General features: G+C 43.8%; 1 protein-coding gene across 1 annotated transcript in view; it reads left to right on the top strand.

The window, feature by feature from the left end:
* SCN8A (sodium voltage-gated channel alpha subunit 8) overlaps positions 1-25,622 on the top strand; it is a 328,265-nt gene that overhangs the window by 205,757 nt on the left and 96,886 nt on the right. The window contains exons 9-11 of the mRNA XM_082244781.1: positions 3,206-3,347; positions 5,486-5,689; positions 6,138-6,428. Coding sequence (XP_082100907.1) covers positions 3,206-3,347; positions 5,486-5,689; positions 6,138-6,428 — 637 coding nt within the window. The remainder of the gene's footprint in view (positions 1-3,205; positions 3,348-5,485; positions 5,690-6,137; positions 6,429-25,622) is intronic.

Below are 25,622 nucleotides of genomic sequence, written 5' to 3'. Positions count from 1 at the left end.
CCTGTTTCCCAGGAGAAACATCCCAAGGCTTGCCAAAAAAATCAATGGACCACATGACATATCCTATGCCCATTGCCCAATGCCTAGATCTAGGCTGGGTTATCATAGGCATTGTCTGTTTGGGTAATGTCAGGAGGTCTTCGGCAGTTTCCTCTTTGAGGTCATGGGTCATGCCATTTCTTGTTTTGAGCAATGCCCATATCACTACCATGGCAAAAAAGTCTTTGCAGTAAAGGCATTCAAAGTGGTAACAAGGCCCTTGCTTATTTGGAATGATAGTGTCAGCACAACAGTGTTTGATGTAACAACTAAAGACAAGGACCTGGCAGACAACATGAATGACACAAATGTCCTAAAAATTATGAGTAAGGAGTTCTATCAGCACAATTTCAACAGCTGGGTGGCATCCCTACCTTCTCAAGAAAGACACTACCTAATAATGTTCTGCATGCGGAAGCACAATTAACTTTTATACCCTGAACAGAAAACCTGAGATGAAGAAACAATTTGTTGACTTTATGTAGAAGGTGTTTGCGAGAGATAATATTGAGCCTGCACCACCTCTTCACCACCTCACCAGGGAAGGACAGGAATGCTGGTACCACTCATGCTTTGGTGTGTACCATGCTTGCAAGCCAGATCAGATCGAGGTGTTCTTTGATTCAAGCGCTCTTAACAATGTTATTGTCATTGGGCCTAATCTGAACAACAAATTTATAGGAGTATTGTTATACTTCAGACAAGAACCAGTTGCTTTTATGGCCAACATTCAGCAAATATTCCACAGTTTAATAATTCAAGAAGACAACAGAAGCTTTCTCAGGTTCTGATGGCATTGCAATAACGATGAACCCATCACAATTCACATTGATTCTATATTTGAAATGGTTAATCCTAAATCAGATAAGAAAATGAAAGCTAATACCATTACACTCAACACCCCTGTGAAGTCAGAGTTTTCACTGTTTTAAATGCTTTTTTAAGTGTTCCTCTGTTAAAGGAGCTATCGCACAACTTATTCATGTTGCTCATCAATTTGCAACCAATACTAGGGACAATGAAGAGTGTTGTGAATAGCACATCTGTAAAGGGCCTCCCACCATCAAGGAAATTTCACAAGCAGGAAATGTCATCATTCGATGTGTTCAACATGAAGTGCACTCATGGGAGATTGTTAACATATCAAAGACCTAACCTTTCTAAGGATAGCACGCTCTACAAATTGAGCCCAATGATTGATCATGACAAGTTGCTTCAAGTTGGAGGTTGCATAGAGAAGTCCAATCTGTTCAGTGAGGAACAGAATTCCCTTATTTTTTCAGGTCAACATCACATGACTGCGCTGCTGGTTAAACATCACTATGAGCAAGTTCAGCCCCAAGGACAACACTTTACAGAAGGAACAGTAAGATCTGCAGAGTTTTGGATTGTCAGGATGAAAAGATGCATATCATCCATCCTTCACAATTTCATCAAGTGTCAAAAATTGGAAGGAAGGCACCAACAGCAGCAAATGGCAGAGCTTTCAGCCAACAAATTAAGCTCAGAATTGCCTTTCACTAATGTTCATAGATGGCAGTGGAGGTTCAGCACCTTGCCAATGTCTTCTGGAGTTGATGGAAGGAGTACCTCTGCACCCTTAAATGGCAAATTTAACAGTAATAGACATAGTCCTCTTGAAAGAAAAGAATGCCCACTGTACCCATTGGTCTATGGGTCTCATTACAAAGACTGTCCCAAATGATGGAAAGGTTCAGAAAGTAGAAGTGAAGGTAATTAAGGAAGGATCAGCACTACTCTACTTCAGGCCTAGCTAAAAGCAAAATTGTTCCAGGTCGACATCACAATACCGCACTGCTGGTTTGACATAACCATGAGCAAGTTCAGCACCAAGTACAGCACTTTACAAAAGGGGCTGTAAGATCTTCAGGGTTTTGGATTGTCAGGGTGAAAAGATGCATATCCTCCATCCTTCACAAATGTGTCAAGTGTCAAAAATTGGGACGAAGGCTCCAACAGTAGCAAACGGCAGAGCTCTCAGCCGGCAGATTAAGCACAGAACTGCACTTCACTAATGTTCATAGATGACAGTGGAAACAGGTTCAGGACCTTGCCAATGTCTTCTGGAGTTGATAGAAGGAGGAGTACCTTTGCAACTTTCGGGGGTTATAGTAGTCCTCTTGAAAGAAAAGAATGCTCACTGCAACCATTGGCCTATGGGTCTCATTATAAAAATTGCACTAAATAATCGTGGAAAGGTTCAGAAAGTAGAAGTCAAGGTAAGCCAAAGGAAATGGATTTGTCTTCTAATCCAACGACTTGATTCAAAGGGAGGTAAGAAGGACTGGTACATTTTGCTGCCTTCCCCTCTGAAGAACTTGCTTTAAAGGGAGGAAAGAAGGACTGGTGTATGTTGCTGCCTTTCCCTCTGAAGAACTTGGTTCTACAGGAGGCAAAAAGGACTGATGCATGTTGCTGCCTTCCCTTCCTAGGATACACTCATAAACTGTCTTCTGTGCCATCTTACAGACACTTATTACTCCTAATGACCTTATAAATTTTACAGTATGTGAATGTTTGCATTATTCTTCCATGGTCTTCCCCTTTCTTCTTTTTTCAGGTGTTCCAGGAATATTCTTCTCCTACAATGTTTGGACTTGATTTTCAATGATTTAATATGTGAAATCATAGATTTTGTCTGGGAGTACACATGCATTGTTGATTGTTTCTCTTCAAATAATTTTGTCCCTTTCTTACTCCGTAGCTAGGAGATGCTCTTTATAGCTAGTCCCACCCTCTTTTCAGTGTGCCTTTAGTTTCTGTTCTGAGCAAATATAATTGCTGTAGCTAGACATACTATTATTTTTGTACTTATCTGATGTTCCTCTGTGAAAATATGCAAAAGTTTTCAATTAAACCGTTCTACAATCAGCAGGAAGTAATTTGGTTTGAGTCACTGCCTGCAAGTGCTGCTAATATTGTTATAGCGATCTCACCCCAACTGTATCAGTTATAAAGATCACACAATGCTTAGATGGGGGAAGCAGAAGAACACTGAATATGGAATATGGAAGTTGGTGATAAATAGACCTAAAAATCATGTTTCTGAAAGTTTAAAAAAATAATGAAAATTGTATGAAAGATAACCCTTTGTGATATAAACACGTGTTCTAATTTTGGAGTCTAAATCATCTTTTGTTTTTAGGCAATGTCCAGAGGGATACACGTGCATGAAAGCAGGCAGGAACCCCAACTATGGTTATACCAATTTTGATACCTTTAGCTGGGCCTTTCTTGCCTTATTTCGCCTTATGACTCAGGATTTTTGGGAAAACTTGTACCAGTTAGTAAGTAAACATAATGTCTTTATTTTCTATTTGATGTTTACGGTTGTGCCCTTATAAATATAGACAAAACACAAAAAAACCTTAAATATACTAAAAAAAAACATTTCTGAACTATGTTGGCGCTTCATAGGTTTTCTTTAATATTACAGGAATTCTAGTGTACATAAAAGATAACTTTACTACAGAGAGAAAGTGGGTTGGGAGGGTTGAGGTCAACTTTAAAGATCTTGTCTTTAAAGTTCATCTCTACATGTTTTGCCAGACTATGGCTTCTTTAGGAGATTTTGCTAGAGTATTGCATAACAGTTCACTACAAAAAAGCAATATATTAATACACAAATACATCAATACAAAAATGCCAATAAATCTACATTTGAGAAATGAATCATGGTATACATTGTTCAGATAAATCTGGGTAATTACCAGAGGTTTCTGTTATGCAATACTCTAACAAAATCTCCTGAAGAACTCATAGTCTGGCGAAACATGTAGAGATGAACACATTGCAACAGTACTGTATGGATCATTTTTTTTCAAATGTTTTTATTTGATACAATTTTTTAATGATTATAATAAAAATTGATTTCTTTTATATTATATCTTGTGTGTGGCACCTTTAAAATCCTGTATCTACCTCCTTAGTTATGACATTACAGATAGTTTCCTGTATTAGAAATGTGTATTGGTTGCTTCAGTATTTTGAAGGTGGCCATTCCATGGGCTGAATTTGAACTTGTGAGAATGAGGAGAGTTTGGTAGGTACTGTAAGAGCAGTGTCAGCAGAATATGTCAACAGAAGTCTATTTTGTAAGATATTTTTCTCCATTATCCAAATCGTCTAATGTTGCCACTTTTTTTTACAGAACTAAAGTATATCTGCATATGGATTAAAATCACTGATTTATTTGAACTGTAACCTAAGTTTAAAAAAAGGAAAAATTACATATATGTATGCTTCAGGTTTCAATTCTCAATTGTTTCATCCTGTTTTTCTAACATTTGGACATTAGTCACAATTAAAATCTTAGAATCATTCCAGAGAGCTCCATCTGTATCCATTTCCTTCATACCGGTGTCTTGATTTCATTCTGCTCTCTCAATATCTCCCTTTGTAGTGACACATTCAGATGCAATGAGAGCAGATAGTGTAATGAGTGATGAACCTGAGCGAGACAGCACATCTCCCGCAACCCTTTAGATGAGTCTGCTTCTCCTTGCTAGCCACTGGATTGAACTCGAGGGTAGCTGCAGGGGATCGGGTTTGCTGGGGGTCAGATTGGTGTGGGGCGAGAAAAGTAGTGCTGGGGGGGGAAGGGGGGATGAAGTATATAAGAAAGAAAAGTGGTGAGGGTGGGCTTTTTTAGAGGAAAGGGAGTGGCGGGAGGTGGAGAGGCTGTAGACAGGGAAAGCGGCAACATGGGAGGGGGTGTCATATTTGAGCCGAAAAACTCTGATCAGCGCAGTGTAATCTGCTGATCAGAGATATAGGATGGTTCAACCGAGTCTGATGAACCATTCTGCTATAAGTTTATGGTCATTGAAATGAGCATGAGCTTATAATCGAAGGAGAAATGAGGTCCATGCCACCTGGAAGCAGTGCTATAGGTCCATGCACTGTACGGCCCTGACAGTGGAATGGTGAAAGTCTTTGGGCCACATTTAAAAAGTATCGGCATTGGCTTACCATGGCCATACTGCCATGGCTAAATATTAAAAAGCAAATTTATAAAACACAACAATGTGCTTTACAATTGTATTTCGTACTTTGCTTGCTTCATTTATTTCCGATTTTTCAAGAATCTCTTCTTTAATCACAAAGTGTGTTCTGCAGCATTATGCCATTGTGTGACCACAACAGTAAGACACCTTTATTACTCATAGGAGAGGTCTATTTTGTTGAGGCTCTAAATAACTAAGCAGCTCCCCCTTTTTGAACAGGTAGCAATAGTTGAAAGGGATATGTATCCCTTCTTACAAAAGAAGAGCTAATCAGTGACCTACAGCTATTACCTTAATAAACTCGACCACTCCAAAGAGAAAAATGGGTACATTTTTTAATATAATTATGTCTTATTGAGTTTTGACTGAGATTATATTCCTTTTTGTTTAAAAGTAAAACATTCTTATTTGTAATTTAGACTCTGCGCGCTTCTGGGAAAACATACATGATCTTCTTTGTTTTGGTCATCTTTGTTGGCTCATTTTACCTGGTGAATTTGATCCTGGCTGTGGTGGCTATGGCTTATGAAGAACAAAATCAGGCAACTTTGGAGGAGGCAGAACAGAAGGAAAATGAATTCAAAGCAATGCTGGAGCAACTGAAGAAAGCTCAAGAAGAACAGGTCTGGCTAGCCTTACAAATCTGTCCATTCAAATCCTTTTTCCTTACTAAATAAGTGGATATTTCTCCCCTTCTTTTTCTCCCAACCCCCTCCATACTTGTTGCTGACATGTTGGAGATTAAAGCCATACAAGGAGCCCTTATGGGAGCTATTCGCTTCTGAATTGCTGCTTTATCTTGAATGATGGACAGGAAGCTTCTTCCTATCTATTCCTAGACATAGACACTGTCTCTCACAGTTTCTTCTTTGCTACAGTCCTTTCTTAAGCACATGCACTATGCAGGTTCTAGTGACTGACACAGTTCAGTTTGTTTAATTCCAGTGCAACCAGTAGTTGCCAACCAAACAACAACACTGCAGAAGTTGTAGCCTAAATTTAAATGCAAGAAACACATGATCTCCCTCTGTATACGTAGATATATTATTTTGTGTTTGTCATTTACTTTAGGCAGCAGCATTGATCACCTCAGCTGGTACTGTTACTGAGGATGCGGCAGAGGATGAAGAAGGAGATGCAAGGATGTCTCACACTTCTTCAGAATTTTCCAAGCCAAGTTCTAAAAGCGCAAAGGAAAGAAGGAATCGTAGAAAGAAGCGAAAACAAAAAGAATTGTCTGAAGGGGAGGAGAAGTGTGATAATGAGAAGGTTTACAAATCGGAATCAGAAGATGGCATGAGAAGAAAAGGTATTTGGTATCCTGACAATAGGCTGGGACGAAAGTTTTCAATAATGGATCAGGTACTGTGAGAAAATCCTATTTGATAATATAAAGTAAATTTTAAATTATCTTTAGAATTGTATTGTTTTAGAATGGCTAGGAGTATATGCATGCAGATCTTTTTCTTTTCTTCATACAAAACAGGAAGACTCACTTTACACTGCAAGAAGATTTCGTTGAACATAAATTGGCCAACACATCCAAAAGCAGTCCAACAGACGGGTGGGAAACATAGCAACAAAAGATAACAGACCCGATAAATATTCAAATATTATCCCGCGCTAGGCATTTACAACTATCTACAAAAAATGTGCAGCTGCTGTTCACCAAGTAGAAAAACTCAGAATATATTTATATATATATATATATATATAATGTGAGTGTGTGATAATAAGTGTTTGCCCTCACAGTCCTATAAAGATATACTAACAATAACAATTATAAAAAAAAATATTTGATAAAGTGCCCAAAAAATTTATAGACATCAATAAAGTGCTTAAGTGTTCCAAAAAAAATCTCAAAAAGTTACTGATCAAAGTGCTAAAAGTGCTCCAAAGGATCAAAAAAAATGTGTTAAGGTGCTTCAAGTAGAAAAGTGCTGAGGTGCTTCAAGACAGTTCATGCGGTGTAGGGTGCTTCACTCCCCTCCTGTATCCCCACTCACCAGAAATAATGGATCCACAGCTATTTCAGTCTGGGGGTCAATAAGGCTTATAGCTGGTTAGATGGAAGCCAATTCACTTGCTGGATACCGCCACACCACCGCTGTGCACCGACTGGTTACAGGACCTTTAGGGACTTTAGGGACGAACAGATGCCATAGTGAAGCTCGTTTTGTAAAATCCTGATACACCACATCCACAGGTCTCCCCCTATCTAGCTCACAGCTCACCTCCTCATAGAATGTTAACAGATAGGTCTGACAAGAACGCCTTTTTGAAAACCGGTGCTTATTACTGCTGATGATACTGTTGACTTTAGCAAATTCTTGGATATAGTCCCTTATCATCCCTTCCAGTAATTTACATACTATTGACATCAGGCTGGCCGGCCTATAATTGTCCAGGATATGTCTCTTCTCTTTTTTTAATATTGGTATCATGATGGCTTTCGTCCAGTCACCTGGTACAGTTCCTGTCAAAATACTATCTGCAAAGATCAGGAACAGTGGTCTAGATATAACCTTACTGAGTTCTTTGAGTACTCTCAGATGCACGCCCATCCGGTCCTGGTGATTTATTTGTGTTAATGTTATCCAACCTTTTCATGATTTCACCCTCAGTTAGCCATAGAGGCATGTCCTGTAAAGTACTGCTAACCATACAGTCATGGTCAGTGTACCCCTCCTTTTTCCTGTTTAAAGACTGAGGAGAAGAAAGCATTTAGCACAGTTGCCTTCTCTGTGTCTTCTGTAACCATCCTCCCCTTATCGTTAATTATGCTTATCGTTAATTGTGTGCAACATGCTCTGACCTCGTTTTTTTGCTATTGATATATTTAAAGAATTTCTTAAGTTTCCTTTTACTTTCCTCTGCTATATGTCTCTCGAAGTTAATTGTAGCCTTCTTGATTTCGTATTTACATTTCTTATTCGATTCCTTGTACTGGTGGAAAGCCGATAAAGTCCCCTCCAATTTATATCTTTTAAAGGCCATTTTTTTCTCCCTACCCTTTTTTTACATTACGGTTTAGCCACCCTGGTTTGGCCTTGGCTCCTCTAAATTTGTTTCCCATAGGAATCCACTGTAAGATGCTTTTGCCTAATATGTTCCTAAAGCATTCCCATTTTTCCTCCGTGGTTAGTGATCCTAGGGTTTTGTCCCAGTTTATTTTCTCTATTATTGAGCAAAGTTTCAGAAAGTTTGCCCTTCTGAAGTTAAGGGTTCTTATGTTCCCCTCTTGCCTTGCTATCTTGTGATTTACATTAAATGTGATCATCCTGTGATCGCTAGAACCCAAGATGTCCCGGACTCCTACATCTGAGATTAGATCTGTGCCATTAGTAATTAATAGATCTAACACTGCTTTCTTTCTAGTAGGAGAATCCTAGTCCTAGAAGTCTTTCCATTCAAACACTTAGAGCAATTTCAACTGGTATTCTCTCTTTGACAGCCCTGAATGTCTGGAAGTTACTGTTAATCTGCTGCTTGTAGATTAAGATTGGATATGGTAATCCTGATGGATCTGTAGTTAATTGCCCATTTTGTGTAAGGAGTCACTCTTTTATTTTAGGTTTGCTTATGTACTTCACCAGTTGGCAACATGTTGCTGTTTACTTTTCCTGTCCTCTTAATGTTCTTCAAACAGTTTGAAGCTGGACATAAAGATTTGATGCAAGGGGAAAAAGGTATATCAAATTATTACCTTGGGGGCGTGGCCGCACGGGCATGTGAGAGGAAGCAGCTCACGGAGCTCCCGCTGTAGATCCGTAACACATCACCTTGCCCCGGCCGGTTAACTTGATAAAACCACCGGATCCTGATAGCTGAGCTGTCCAGGAGTACACAGACACCTCGCATGTCTTGATCGGGTGCCGCTATGACCCGCGGGAGCAAACTTAAGGACGGCACTGTCCCTGGCTCGGCCGGTCAAGATGGCGCCGTTGCGGGGACTCCGCAGCACGCATCCCGCGGCACTGACAGGCAGAAAGATACCGGCACAAAGCCCAAAACAGCACGCACAGGGGAAAGGACAGCGCTGGTGACATCCTGCTGTGTACGCTAAGAAGCTCTGTGATCTCCCAGGACCCAGCGTTGTGGATTCGGCATCCATGGCAGATCAGCAGGTACTCGGGGACATCCAGCAGGGCCTGGGTGAGATGGAACTGCCTGGGCAGCCTGAGTTAGATGATGGGCTGGAGAGAGATATGCTGGAGGGCAATCAACCCACCTTGGGACAAATTCTTCTTGCAGTACAGAAATGCACGGCTTCTGTGAACCTTGTCAAGGACAGACTAGGGGGTCTCACGGAGGAGGTGGCCCTTTTGCGCCAGGACTTACAAAAAATGAGGGAACGCACCACAGCTGCCGAAAGTCGCATAAGCGACTTGGAAGATCAGATCCCCACATTGATTACGGAATCCAGAGAAACTGCCAGGCAGGCTCAGGCTAACAAGAATAAGAAGGATGACATTGAGAACCGCCTGCGCAGAAATAATGTCCGCATAGTAGGGCTCCCAGAGAAGGTGGAGGGCAGGGACCCCACGGAGTTTGTTGAAAACTGGCTATGTGAGATCTTTGGGCGTGAGTCCTTTTCTCCCTTATATGCGGTGGAACGTGCGCACCGTGTTCCTACTAGGGTGCTGCCTGGCAATGCTCCCAGACCCATGCTCGCCAAGATTTTACACTACAGGGACAGGGAGAAGGTGCTGCGACTTGCCCGTGAAAAGGCCGATATCCGCTATAATGGAGTCAGAGTGTCCTTTTACCCGGACTTTTCGGCGGATGTACAAAAACAAAGGGCGAAATTTATTAATGTGAAGCAGCGACTCCGACGCATAGGCCTGGTGTACTATGCTTTATCCTGCAAGTTTGAGAGTCACGGCAGGATGCGGCGAATTGGCTGGACATCCACGAACCATCTCTTCGTCGCAGGGGACGGGACGAGCCTGGAGAGTGATCGGGATTACTTGAATGACCGCATTCTTCTGTGATGGAGCTATTTTACAGTCTGAACGTGCTCTAGCACGATGTTTGTTCTTGACCCGGCCGGGGACGTTTACCATGATTCGTATGGAATATGCAGCTCCGTACATGGCAAGGGTTGACGAGCAATGATGTGTATCTACACAGCTCTGATTTGGAGCCTATATCTGTGCCTGCACAGTTGTGCATGTTGGACGGGTGGGTCCCTTCTGGATGGTATGGCCGCAGCTGAGTCCGTCTGGATTGGATCGCCTGTTTTCAGACAGTTCTTTGTCAGGGTGCCGTTGTGCCTTGACCTACTGAGTTATGGTTTATTTGACAATCGTTTTGTTTTTGGGAAGATTCACACCACAAGTTTTTCCAGGTACTGTAGAGATGTTTCACCTCCACACCGGAAGCCTTCTGGGGACCCTTTCTGTTTATGCCATGGCCTCCTTGGAGGGGGCCTCAGATCTCCGCCCACCTCTTTTTATTATCCTTTCTTATGGCGGGGGTACCAGTGATTTCTTGGAACGTCCGTGGCCTGGGCTGCCCGCTTAAGCGGGCTATGGTGGCACATCAACTGAAGAAGTACCACCCGGTGGTTATTGCTTTGCAGGAGACTCATCTGGTGGGGGACTCTGTGGGGTGCCTTCGGTACTCATGAGTGGGCTGGGGTTATCAGTCCACCCACTCCTTACACTTGCCTTTCGGGAATTGGGTGTGCAGGTGGACTCTGAGGGGAGATTTGTGTTCCTACATTGCATGCTTTATCAGGTTATGTGTGTTTTAGCAATAGTGTACATTCCGCCCCCATTTTCCTCGGGGGTACTCAGGGAGCTCCTTCAATTTACTATGGACAAAGTCGGAATGCCACTGTTTATAATAGGAGACTTTAATGGGGTACTGGACCCTGCCAGGGACAGACATCCTCCACCTCCCTCGCTGGCTGCAGCCAGAGGTACGGCTCTTTTCCACTTTTTGGCGGAGGTGGATTGGTCTGAGGTATGGCCCCTTAAAAATTCTGACACGGTACAGTTTTCCTGTTTCTCCAAAACGCACTCTTCATTGTCACGTATTGACTTATGTGTGGGTAATAGGGAGGCGGTGGCCTTGGTGGAGGACATTGAATATGCCTGTAGGGGGATATCGGACCATTCCCCATTGGTGGTCAGATTGCAGGTTCGCCCACGGGTGGATATGCGTAGGGCACCTTGGCGTCTGAATGCCTTCTGGCTTTCCGCCGGATAATGACATTCCAGCAGCCATTGCCAACTTTTTTGGGGATCATGACCAATTCGGGGATGTGCTCATGAGGTGGGAGGCTTTCAAGAGCTTTCTCCGCGGGGTTCTCATAGCTAATGTCAAGAAGGTCCAGACCAAGTCCAAATGCTTCGAGGATCAACTATCCCAGTGTGCGCAGAGGCTGGAGAGGGAATACTTGGGCAACCCCACTGATGATACGAGGGCGGCATGGCTCTTGGCTCAATCGGTGTGGGTTGGGGAAGTTCGCTCCAAGGCGGACATAAAGAGGTTCTTTGCCAAAACAGCATTTTACGAGGAGGGGGAGCGGACGGGCCGTCTGCTGTCGAATGGTGGGGGTGCGCCCCTCGGTTCCCCCCATAGGGGCTATCCGGCTGCCTGGTGGTGCTTTGGTTAATACACAGGACAAAATTATGGCTGAATTGGTGTGATTTTATAAAGACCTGTACTCCTCGCGGGCTCACTATGGCCCGGAAGAGCTGCAGGAATACCTGACTGCCACCCCTCTGCCGCAATTGATGGAGGAACAGCGAATGCAGCTTGAGGGCCCCGATTACGGAGAGGGAGTTGCTGGGAGCGGTGGCCCTCTTTCCGGGATCAAAGGCTCCTGGGGATGATGACCTTCCTGCTGAAATTTATCAAAACTACTCTGGGTTGTTAATGCCAAAATGACTAGAGGTGTTTCAGAGGGCAAGGGAGGTGGGGGCTCTACCAGAGTCCATGACTAGGGCCAGTATTATTTTATTGCTCAAACCGGACAAACCCCCCACAGACCCGGGATCCTACAGACCCATCTCTCTGCTCCAGGCGGATGTAAAGCTTTTGGCTAAAGTTTTGGCGCGTAGAGTTAATAAGGTTATCACACACATCATACATGAAGACCAGGTGGGATTTATGCCCAATAGATCTACGGCCCTTAACTTGCGGCGCCTGTTTGTTGTGATTCAGACACCGACCTATTGTTTGAGGGGGCCTCCATATGTTCTGATTTAACTGTCTTCTGGGGACCACCTCTGATCCATGGGTATCTAACCTACATCTTAACAAAAACACACTGGGCCTCTCCGGTTCATTTAGGATCCCTCTATGCATCTGTTATTAGATGTAGATTTTATGTCCTCTCTGAAGGAAATTGTGTGTGGCTATTTTGTCCAAATCGGAAAACGTGTATTTTTCTAATTAATATGGTGGTCTGCTCTACAATAATTGAGTGGACTTGATCTGACTTCAAATACAGGTCTCTGTTGTTCTACACTAAAGAATTTTACAATGTCTTTCCTTTATTCGGTGACTTCAAAATTTTACTGTAAAACTGTATCTTGTCAAACCATAAATAAATAGTTAATTTCCATTTAAAGTAATTTCTCCAGTGCTTTCATTGATTCCCTACTTATAGCATGCATGGACAATTGGCTGTTGTTTTTAAATTTAGCTGTGCTGGTCAGTTAAAAGTTTTTAGTTTTTTCAATCACATGAATCTTCTCTTGGTACTCATGTGTTGGCACCCTGATTAGGGTGCGGTAATGTGTAACTCTTGTATAAGAGGTGTTAGTACCTCATTGTTTTAAGGAACAATGTCTTGTCAGATCGATTTTAGATTCTATGTATCTAGGATCCTACTAGGCCCATCAGCAGCCATCTTCCCCAGTGGAAGAAGCCTAAGAAATAGACTGCTTAGTCTTCCCCTTTTCTCACTGTTAAGAAATGTTCCTTCATTATTCCACTTCCTTGTTTAGCCTCTTCAAGTCAGGCTTCTAGTTTCCCCACAAGGACTGGCACTCAAAGTCTGCCAAATCTTCAGACAAGCATTTTTTGGCATGCAGGTGCACCCCCACTGTCCAGAGTGGGTGGACACTTGGGCAACTTGTATCCTTGATGCTTGGGTACAAAAGGTGGTATCCTAGAGCTTCAAACTGAAGTTTACTCCATCTCCCCTCCTTGGTCTCTCGATTCTAAAACTTCCTCACCAACTTCCAACCTCTTAACACAAATGACCAGATCTCCATCTAGTACTCTTGCATCCCTTTGTTCAAGCTTTCATTGCTCCAGTTCCTGTGGTGGAAGGGTTTTAGGGATTTTTTCCCCAACTTGCTCACTGTTCTCATACACAAAGGGGCAATTCCCCACATTTTGGATCTTAAAGTTCTGAATTTCCTAATTTGAATCAAAAACTACTGCAAATGGAATCTACAATATATGTCATCACTTCACTTCACCAGGGTGACTTTCTGATGTCTTTGGCCTTCAAGGGTGCATTTATACACCTTTCCAGCACACCTACATTTGCTACATTTTTACTATGGGATCCCTATACTAACAGTACTTCTCACCTCCCACTAATCACTTCTTAGCATCAAAAATGGGTTCCATTAGTAGTTGTGTTGGTATGACGTCTGATTTTATACAGTAGTTGATATCTCAGCCCACTGAATACCAAGTGATAATCTTTTTCATCAGTTTGTGAAAAGAAAATAAAAATCACAAAAGATTCCCAAATTATTTGTAAAAAATGCATTACAAAAATACAAAAGTCCCTTGGCATTATAAAATTGTTCAGTTTTATTCACTGGCTTAAAGGCTAAGTTCACATCTAGGTGTTGCTATTTTATAGGCGTTTTATATGCGTTTTCCAGGCATTTTTTTTATAGGCGTTTTTACAAGCGTTTTACAGGCGTTTTTATAGGCATTTTTTGCAGGTGTTTGGAAGAAGGCATGGCTAACAAAAATGCCTGTAATCTGCCCAAAAAGAAGCTCATGTACGTTTTGGAGCGTCAGGCGTTTTGCTCAAGGCGTCGGAACGCTCAGATATGAACAGGGGCCATTGGAATGAATAGAATTTGTCTTGTTGGGCGTTATTTGAGCTGATCCTTAGAGCTGAAAAACACCCCAAAACGCCTACATGTGAACATAGCCAAAGGGAAATGTCACTGCTTCATTTGTTTATAACACCATCCCTCTTGCATGTCACCATCTTTTCCGGTTTCTGCCAGGTTTTTGGGCCTTGTAGAGACCAACGGCACATCTGTGAATGGACTGCAGCTTTTCTGAGCATGTGCACGAACACCACTATTTCTGATGTTTGGGCACCCTATTTGCTGTTGGCATTTGTGCGCATACACCAAAATCTCGGTGCATGCACAGATACACAGCACACTATCTTCTGGGATGACTGTAACATAGCAATACCAAGAAGCAGCAGGGCCCGGCCTAGGCCAAAAACTTGGAAGTGCTGTCTTTAAGCACAAAAAAATCTAAAGGTACAAATTATAATATTATTATTTTTTTTAATTTTATTTTTTTAAAGGAAAGATGGAGGACCAAAAAGAAAAAAATTGTTGCTACAGGGAGTTAAGCTTCACTTTAAATCCATCTTAAAGGGATACCAGCTTTAGATATTTTTACAGTTGCTTTTCTAATTTTTGCATATGTGTTTCAAAAAAGTTCAGATGAACATCCTCCAGAGAAATAGTATCAAATTTTTGCTCACTATTACCAGTTACTTTACAACATCAGACCTGGGTAGCCCTATCGCGAATATTGCACTAAGCAGGCAGGCATTTCTAAGTAATTATTTCAATGGAAGTGGACGCGCTGTCCCCTTTAAAATTAAAAAGGGCTACTGTGCATACTATAAAGTTATATCAAATACTATTACTATATCATGAGAAGGTACCAATAGTGTAAGCTTAATGCATACAATCTACACGAAAAATAAATAAATAAAAAATATTCAATAAAGATGCAATAGTCCAATTAAGTATTGGGTGCCAAAAGACACTCAAGCCCTAAAGCATATGTATTAATATGATAGTTCACCTTCAACCTAATATGAAAATAAACATATAAAGTGTATATATCCGTACCGATGGACAAATATACAGTACATATGGACAATTTAAATAAGAATAAATGTGTACACTTTTTATGTTTATTTTCATTTTAGGTTTTATTTATTTTTTATGTAGATTGTACCAAGCTTACACTATTGGTACCTTCTCATTGTATAATAATAGTATATGATATATAGTATCTCACAAAAGTGAGTACTCCCCTCTCATTTTTGTAAATATTTTATTATATCTTTTTATGTGACAACACTGAAGAAATGGCACTTTGCTACAATGTAAACTAGTGAGTGTACAGCTTGTATAACTATGCCCTCAAAATACCTCAACACACAGCCATTAATGTCTAAACTGCTATCATTAAAAGTGAGTACACCCTTAAGTGAAAATGTCCAAACTGAGCCACATTAGCCATTTTCCCTCCCAGGTGTCATGTGACTCGATAGTGTTAGAAAATCTCAGGTGTGAATTTGGAGCTGGTGTGTTAAATTTGGTGTTATTGCTCTCATTCTCTCATACTGGTCACTGGAAGTTCAACATGGCACCTCATGGAAAATAACTCTCTGAGGATCTAAAAAAAAAGAATTGTTGCTCTACATAAAGATTGCCAAGACCCTGAAACTGAGCTGCAGCACGGTGGCCAAGACCATACAGTGGTTTACAGGATAGATTCCACTCAGAACAGGCCTCGCCATGATCGACCAAAGAAGTTGAGTACACGTGCTCAGCGTGATATCCAGAGGTTTTCTTTGGGAAATAGATGTATGAGTGCTGCCAGCATTGCTGCAGAGCTTGAAGGGGTGGGGGAGTCAGCCTGTCAGTGTTCAGACCATAGGGTGCACACTGCTTTGAATTGGTCTGCATGGCTGTCATCCGAGAAGGAAGCCTCTTCTAAAGATGATGCACAAGAAAGCCCGCAAACAGTTTGCTGAAGACCAGCAGACTAAGGACATGGATTACTGGAACCATGTCCTGTGCTCTGATGAGACGAAGATAAACTTATTTGATTCAGATGGTGTCAAGCAAGTGTGGCGGCAACCAGGTGAGGAGTACAAAGACAAGTGTGTCTTGCCTACAGTCAAGCATGGTGGTGGGAGTGTCATGGTCTGGGGCTGCATGAGTGCTGCCGCCACTGGGGGTCTAGAGTTCATTGAGGGAACCATGAATAGCAACATACTGAAGCAGAGCATGATCCCCTCCCTTCAGGGACTGAGCCGCAGGGCAGTATTCTAACATAACGACCCCAAACACACCTCCAAGACGACCACTGCATTGCTAAAGAAGCTGAGAGTAAAGGTGATGGACTGGCCAAGCATGTCTCTAGACCTAAACCCTATTGAGCATCTGTGGGGCATCCTCAAACAGGGAGTGGAGGAGAGCAAGGTCTCTAACATCCACCAGATACGTGATGTCGTCATGGAGGAGTGGTAGAGGACTCCAGTGGCAACCTATGAAGCTCTGGTGAAATCCATGCCCACGAGGGTTAAGGCAAAGCTCTGGTGAACTCCATGCCCAAGAGGGATAAGGCAGTGCTGGAAAATAATGGTGGCCACCCAAAATATTGACACTTTGGGCCCAATTTGTACATTTTCACTTAGAGTGTACTCCCTTTTGTTGCCAGCGGTTTAGACATTGTCGGCTGTGAGTTATTTTGAGTGGACAGCAAGCTGCACACTCACTACTTTACATTGTAGCAAAGTGTCATTTCTTCAGTGTTGTCACATGAAAAGATATTATAAAATATTTTGAAAAATGTGAGGCGTGTACTCGCTTTTGTGAGATACTGTAACTTTATTGTATGCACAGAGGAGAGATTGGCGCAATCAGATGGTCAGAACTGTAAACAGTTTCTATGCATATAGCAAGGTATGGCAAGGTGGGCTTCGGTACACAAAGTCCGGTGTGGCTTGCTAAACACTTCGATGGCTGCCTCCAGTGAAGGGTGAAGTAACCCTGTATGACCCAAAACAAGAAGAGAAAAGACCGGGCGCCGATCTAAGTGTAGCAGTAAAACATTTAATAGCAATAGCAAGAGTACTACTCACAGGAGTACGTTAAAAACAGGCATCTCAATAGTGGGTGTGCAGAGTTCGTCCGGGGGGTCCTCCAGAAGTCCTGTTGGAACTGGTGCTGTGAGGGATAAGCTGCGGTCTCCTGGTGCGGGACGCGCTGATCTCTCTGTGTTGATCCGGCAGCGTGAGTCCGTAGGATGGAAGGCCGTGGTGTCACTTCCTGGTCGACTCTGCGTGCTTGAACGGCGACGCGTTTGCGGAGCATGCGCTCCTTCTTCAGGCCGTGCAGGGGCCATATTGGATGTGGGCTTTTATGCCAGTAGTGTGGGGAGCTCGGGTACGGTGGCTCAATATGGCAAAAAGATACTAGCACTGCAGCAAAGCGCCTCGGGGATGTGTGACAGGCAGGGAACAGTGTGGAGAGTCGGGATGAAGAAGAGTGTATGTAGCTAAACCTTGATTGGCAACATATGTTGTGAAGGGTCCCAAAAGTATGTGGCATAAGTGTCGGTCTGTATTAGATTTGGGAAAGGGGATGCCAATTGCCGATGGGACTGGGGGTGATGGTGATGGTCAGGATTAGTGTGGAAGTTGGAAATTTGGATTAAAAATAATTAATAATTATTAATAATAATAATAATAATTTTATCTTCATTTTTTAAGTTCCAACCTTTAATTATTAATTATTATTTTTAATCCAAATTTCCAACTTCCACACTAATCCTGACCATCACCATCACCCCCAGTCCCATCGGCAATTGGCATCCCCTTTCCCAAATCTAATACAGACCGACACTTATGCCACATACTTTTGGGACCCTTCACAACATATGTTGCCAATCAAGGTTTAGCTACATACACTCTTCTTCATCCCGACTCTCCACACTGTTCCCTGCCTGTCACACATCCCCGAGGCGCTTTGCTGCAGTGCTAGTATCTTTTTGCCATATTGAGCCACCGTACCCGAGCTCCCCACACTACTGGCATAAAAGCCTACATCCAATATGGCCCCTGCACGGCCTGAAGAAGGAGCGCATGCTCCGCAAACGCGTCGCCGTTCAAGCACGCAGAGTCGACCAGGAAGTGACACCACGGCCCTCCATCCTACGGACTCACGCTGCCGGATCAACACAGAGAGATCAGCGCGTCCCGCACCAGGAGACCGCAGCTTATCCCTCACAGCACCAGTTCCAACAGGACTTCTGGAGGACCCCCCGAACGAACTCTGCACACCCACTATTGAGATGCCTGTTTTTAACGTACTCCTGTGAGTAGTACTCTTGCTATTGCTATTAAATGTTTTATTGCTACACTTAGATCGGCGCCCGGTCTTTTCTCTTCTTATTGTATGCACAGTAGCACTTTTGAATTTTAAAAGGACAACGCGCCCACTTTTGTTGAAATAGCTTTTTTTTTTTTTTTTTTTCAAATTCTTTATTTAAGAAACATCATACAGACAACAAGGCAATAGCCAAAAGCAGAAACATAACAATGAAATGCATGGAGAGTATACAGCAGAAGTAGTCATGTTGCTTAAGATACATAATAAAGTACTCTGAAAAGACATTAGCTAAAGTCTGAGTTTATATTTTAGAGGAAATGGTTCCGGAACCCGTGCATACAACGGGAAGCGGACTATCGGTTGAGGGGGGGAGGGTTAATAGGAACACATTTTTTGGGGGGGGGGGAGGGGAAAAGAGAAAGAGAACAGAAGAAAAAAAGGAGGGGGGGGGGGCACCAGGGCATGAGCTCGGCTGAGAATCGGTCCGTTTATTCACCTTGCAATGTTTTGCCCTCATTGGAGTAAATAAACATATCCCAGAGTGAGCATGTTTTTGTATTTTGTTCCCGTCTATTTTGGGAAGTCAGTACCAGGTTCTCCAGGGTATTGATGGACCTCACTTTCTTGAGCCACATGGCAATGGTGGGTAGGTTGGGAATTTTCCAACATAGGGAACTACAGGACTTTGCTGAGTTCATTTTTTGGTATCTCCTCAGGAGCATCGGCATACAATGGAGCAAGAAGGCAGGGTCCTCGGGTATTGGGAGATCTGTAAATCATTGGGTAATGTCCCGGACTTCTGTCCAATAACGTTTTAGTCTAGGACAACTCCAAAAAATATGAAGTAGGGTCCCCGGTTCCCCTCGGCATCTCCAACACACATTCGAAGTGTCAGGGAAGATCTTCCACAATGTGGACGGGGTATATTACCAATGGGATAGGAGTTTGTAGTTAATTTCTTGTGCCCATGGAGAAAGAGGGCAGCCCTGACAGGGTACCATTGGAGATGGGTAACGACTCTGAGAGCGTACCGTCAACCTTTACTGAGGCCCGGGGTGTCGAGTAGACATTAGAAATCCATTGAATCATTAGTTCCCCAAGACCAATGCCCCGCAGGATGGCAAACATAAAATGCCAGCTCACCCTGTCAAATGCCTTTTCGGCGTCCGTACTCAAAAACATACAAGGGAGCTTTGCGGCCTTAGCCCTGTGAATCAGGTTAATCACTTTAATAGTGTTGTCCTTTGCCTCTCTGGTGGGGATAAAACTGACTTGATCCAGATGTATTAGGCGGGGTAGGTAGGTCTGTAATCTAGTAGCTATATTCTTGGTGAACAACTTCAGGTCTACGTTGAGGAGGGAGATAGGTCGGTAGCTACTACACAAGGAAGGGTCCTTGCCCTCTTTTGGAAATACCGAAATATGTGCAAGTAGTGTAGATGGGTGATAAGAGGCAGTTTGCCCAAGATCTTTGAACAATTTGAGCAGGTAAGGACTCAACTGTGGGTGCATCGCTTTATAATACTGGATAGTGAACCCATCAGGACCAGAGGGCCTTCCCATTTTTAGTATTTGCGATCGCAGATTGTAGTTATGATGGGGATATGTTTGCATCAAGGGCATGTCTATTAGGAGAGGAAAGGCGGGACAGGTGGGCAGAGGGGAGGTAGTCCTCAACTGGCAAGCAGAGAGTGTTTGTAGGGGGGAGGTTATACAGGGAGGAATAGAATGCTCGAAAGGATTTGGCTAGTCTGGGGGTAGAGATATTTTCTTGCCTTGAGCGCTCCGTATGTGAGGGACGTAGGACGCTGCTCTCAGTTCCCTGAGGGACCTGGCCAGCAATTTGCCACAGTTATCTCCCGCTTCATAGGACAGTTTCTGGCAGGTTTGCAGAGCTGCTTTCGCTTTAAAGCGTATGGAGGTTTGAAACTTGTCGATGAAGATGGCCAAGCTCATTCCCGAGGGTGGGGGAGAGTGTTCTCTTATGTTGCAATTCTAGGGATTGTATGGAGGATAACAGTTTTTATGTAGTTGTGCCTCTCTCTCCTTCTTTAAGCAGGAGCCGTGTTTGATCAAGATTCCCCGGATAACGACCTTATGGGCCTCCCAAACTGTCCTGGGGTTGCTGTGTGGGGTATCATTGATTTGACAGTGTAAGGATAGCTCTATGGCAACCTCCTGTAGAATCTCTGGATTCTGGAGGAGACTTTCATTGAGACACCAATGCCAGTCAGGTGTACTAACCGGGCCACCCAGGGCAAGTTTCATGGTAATCGGCGCATGGTCTGACCAGGTTATGTGGCCTATGGAAACCTCAAGTAACGATGAGAGCAGACAGTGGGGGACCAAGAAGAGGTCAATACGAGAATATAATTGGTGTGGAGATGAGAAGTACGTATAATCCCGTTCATCCGCATGGAATACACACCAGGCATCTACCAGCTGAAGTTCGTGTAACGTTTGTAATATGCGCTTCTTGACGCCAAGGGGAACCGAGGAGGTCCCAGAAGAGGTGTCCAAGTTGGGCCCACGGAGAACATTGCAGTCTCCACCGAGCATCAATCTGCCTTGAGCAAACTCCATGAGTCTAGTCAGGGATTTACTGAGGAAAGTGTCCTGGTGAGAGTTTGGAGCGTATATGGTGGCTAGTGTTACTGCTACATCTCCTATGCGGCCCTTAAGAAAAAGGTAGCGGCTGTTTGGACCGGTACATTTGTCTAAGAGCGTCCAAGGGATCTTATTAGAAATAAGGATAGAAACTCCCCTAGTTTTAGAGTCTTGATTCGTAGCGTGGTATACGCATGGAAAGAACCTGTTTTGAAGAAAAGGAAGATGCCCTGACTTGAAGTGGGTTTCCTGCACTAGAGCCACATCTGTGTGTGAGCGTCTAAGGTCACCAAGAAGCATCTGGCGTTTCTCCGGGACATTCAGTCCCTTAACATTATGGGAGGTCACGCCGATTGCCTCCATCTTACTCGAGCCGAAGAAGGGAGAGAGTGAGGGGAAAAGGGGGGGGGGGAGGAAAAGGCGTTAGAAAAGAAAGTAGGGGAAAAAAGCCAGAGAAAGGAAGCAGAAGGGGTTAAGAGGGAGTAGAAAAGGAGGGAGTGGGGAACATGATGAAGAGGGGAAATCTTAAGATAGGCACTCGATTCCGGAGCAGCCGGAAACGATCGAGCGCAGGCCTACGTGGGGAAGAGGAAGGAGATGGTATCGGAGTAGAGCTCCATATCAGAGCCCCTCGGCTGTGTAGGCATATCAAAGAGAACGAGCACAAGGCACAACAATGGGTAGGTCCTGCAGGTGGCGGTCCACAAAAACAGGTGGAGAACAAAAGAAAATACCTTTGTGGCCGTCCAGTACAGGCAACAAGTGCCCCCCGCAAGACAGGGTCCCCCATTCACCAGGCGCGCCCGCCGAGACCCCAAGCCAGGCGGTCAGGCAGGGAGTCAACAGACACAAACCATATGTCAACAGGTAACAGTACATGGTAACCTAAAGCAATCAGTTATGCAGCATTAAGTTATATAGCATAAGCAGGAGCAAACCAGTGTAGATAAAGAAGGGTGACTTTTAGGTAGGCTGCTGGTATCGAGGTGGGCAAAGTATGAGACTGGCCCAGAGGACAAGACATTTGACAGAAGAGGGATGAACCCCTAAGTCCCTGAAGAAGACGGGAAAGCAGTGGGAAGACAATCCCTCAGTCAAAGTCAGAAACGAAGCTGATCCAATTCATCACGTAGCAGAAGGTGAGTAGATGTGAAAAGGCAGCATCAGATCCAGGAAATATTAAGCAGCAAAGCCCTTTACCGGAAGTCCATACATGAAATCCGAGACGGTCAGTCCGTTTCTCCAAGGTCAAAAAACAATATAGCACGGGTCAGAATAAACCAGGGGAGGCCAGCAGTTCGGTACAGGATCAAGGAAAATAAGAATTTCTAGGACTCACGGTCTCCAGGGAGGGCATTGGTAGCCGAAGTTCTGCGTCTTCTCGGCGTTCGAGACGAAAGTCCTGGGCCCCCAGACGATGCAGCTTTCATTGCAGGGCCGGCCAGATGCTGCAGCCAATTCGGTACCTGGATTGCATCCGTCTCTAGAAAGGCAAAGAGATCTGGAAGATTGTCAGGGTGAGAGAGCACAAAGGATCACTGTCCCTTGCGTACTGTTAGTGAAATGGGAAAACCCCAATGGTAGGTGCATCCCAGCTGTCTAATTTTGGCCAGGAGTGGGCAAAACAATGCCCTCCTTTGCAGGGTAGCTCTTGACAAGTCTGGTAGATTTTTAAGAGTAGCCCCCATCAAAGTCAATTTCCCCCTGTTCCCATGCTCTAAGCAATATGGCATATTTATGGCTGTATCAGTGCAGGCGACAGATAATGTCCCTTGGTCTGTTAGGCTCAGTGGAGCGAGAACCCACGGCCCTGTGCACCCTGTCAAACTCAATCTCCTGCGGGGGGACAGGGTCCGCCAGACGCTGGCAGATGGCAAGAACTGTGGGCAGAAGCGATTCCTGTCCAGTGGCCTCTGGAAGGCCCCGGAGCTGCAGATTATTACGGCAGCTTCGGTCTTCAAGCTCCTCCAGGTGGAGCTGTAAGGAGGTAACGCAGGACGCTTGCGAGGCCTGGGCCTGTTCTAGCTGGGACACACGCCGCTCCAGGGAAGACAGGGAGGACTCACCTGCCATGACTCTGCCCGAGAGTTGCTGGACCTCCACCTTAACCACCTTCATCTCCCGGTTGTGGTACTCCTCCATTCTCCTCACCAAGTTCTTCGAGTCCTTTTTAGTCAGCAGTGCCAGGAGAAGGGTACGGGGTTCCTGGTCTCCCAGCCAGGAGGACAATGCCGGAGTGAGTCCCATCAGGCTTGCAGGCAGGAAGGGCTGAGACGTCAGGGCATTCGGGATTCCTGAGAGGGGCTCCGAGGCCACCGAGGAAGCAGGTGAGACCAGGGATGCAGCCATTGTGCCACGTGGTTCAGTCGCCCAGGCACCGGCCATGGATGATCGGGTGCCGGGGAAGTATTGGAAAATCTCAGACCGCGGAGAGGCTCTGTGTTGTGGTCTCACTCTCCTAGTAGAGATGGCTCGTAAAAGCAAGGAAAAGCCGAAGGGGTGTTTGGAGCTCTGCAGACTTGCTTCTCTACTCCGCCATGTCCAAGCCAACCCCCCCCCCCCCCCCCCCAATTGCTTTTTTATGCCTAGTGTCTGGATTGTGTAGTGAGTGCAGCAGTCCTTATTTATACTTTATTTGCTAGCGCAAGGAATTCATTTGGTTTGTCATTATCATTTCTAAGTAATTAGCAGACTCTGGGATTCCATTACTTCCCTTGGAATTTACAGTACTCATGGAGAATGATATAACTAAAATTAAACTACACATTAATTTACTAAAACTGGAGTGCACACAATCTGGTGCAGCCCTGTATAGAAACCAGTCAGCTTTCAGGTTTTATTGTCAAAGCTTAATTGAACAAGCTGAAGTTAGAAGCTGATTGGCCAATATGTACAGCTGCACCAGATTTTGTACTCTCTAGTTTTGTTATATCAACCCAATTGTGATTCAAAGTATGATCAAAAACAAAGGGATTTCCAGTCACTACAGCCACCTGTCCTCCATCGATCTCATCAGAATGCATGTTCTTCCATTGTGGAGACTCTTTAAAGGTAGAGTTAGGGACTGCAGATATCAGGGACTGCAGATATCAGGGTGCCTTGGCGCGGCCTGCAGCTTACGCATGTATTTGCAAATGTGTGCAACTAAACCCCTGTTTTTAACGCATACTGTTAGACAGGTTAATTTGGCTGGTTGCTGGCTGGTTGGTAAGTAATGACTGGAAATCCCTTCGTTTTTGATCTGCGTTTGCCCTTCCTGTGCTCCTTACTATCAAGACCAGTTATAGGTGGGGGAGGTGGCCACTTTTTGATTCAAAGTATGCCTAACAGAAAAAAACCTAGGACTTGACAGCTACAAGGACAGGTATTTTAAAGAATTTGAACAAATGTTGTCCCCCTTATTTTGTTGAACTCACTAAAGCAATTATATTTGGAACCCCCATCCAACCAGAAGTGCAGTTCGCACACATCACGATTATCCCCAAGGAGAGAAAAGACCCTTTGCTTTAGCAGAGCTATAGGCCAATATTTCTAATTAATTTGGCTATAAACTGTATGCTTATATCACTGTCCTTTAAACTCTGCTTGGATCCATCCAGACCAGGGCAGAGAAGCCCGAGATAACTTTTAGATCTTCATTCATAGATTATGCGAAAGTGCATGAAATACATCTGTTTCTTTCATCAAAAGGCGTTTGGCTATATAGACTGGTCATTCCTGCTTATGACTCTACAGCACATGGGCATGGGACCTAATATCAGGTTCATGACCTTGTAAGAACTACTAGCAGCGAAAGTAAAAGTAAAAGGTATTGCTTGTCCTCCCAGTACAGTTTGTTTTATTCCTGGCCACATTATACTATACCATAGATATTAAAGGAATACACCTGGGGCTCTTGGGATATAAGGTGGCCATTTTTGCAGGTGATTTCTTACTATACATACCCAGAAATATAATTTTGCTACTTTCAAGGGAATTCCAAAACTACTCCCTCCTTCTAATTTGAAAATAAATGCAGCTAAATCGGAGATTGCAAGCGTGGCTCGTCCTACCTCCAAAATAGCCTACTTATCCACTTAGTTTTAATTTACATGCAAAGAATGCCTGCTCCGCTATTTGATAATAAATCTAACAACTGAGCACTCTGATTCGTATAAAACATAATTTCAAAAACATATACAGCTAAGTATTGGAGGACTTTAGCGATTGGGGCGGCCTAAATTTCTCATGGTCAGGCCATATTGATATTATCAAAACTAACATTTTACCACTAGGCTTTTTCCAAATGTTTCCAATATCACAGATTCAAAAGATCTCCCCACTTACTCCCATTACAGACCTAGATTCTGGTGCTTTTCATCACTGGAAAGTTGAAGGCCCGTTAAGGTTACACCATTTCACAAAGGGACATGAGGTTCTTGAACTTTGCAGCTAAGAAATCATTATTATCCTTGGACTTTATACTCTGCCATAATTATTCTTTCCTTCGAAATGACCAACTCATGGTATTTTTTTTATGCTGTGGTATTTGGCACCAAGCTGTCAGCAGCAGATCCTTTAAGTCCTGTAAGTTGCGAGGTGG

The sequence above is a fragment of the Pelophylax lessonae genome (genome assembly GCF_965119305.1).
Source record: "Pelophylax lessonae genome assembly, chromosome: 2".
NCBI lineage: Eukaryota > Metazoa > Chordata > Amphibia > Anura > Ranidae > Pelophylax > Pelophylax lessonae.
The sequence above is the reverse complement of the archived record's forward strand: the minus strand, read 5'-3'. Positions and strand labels throughout refer to the sequence as shown.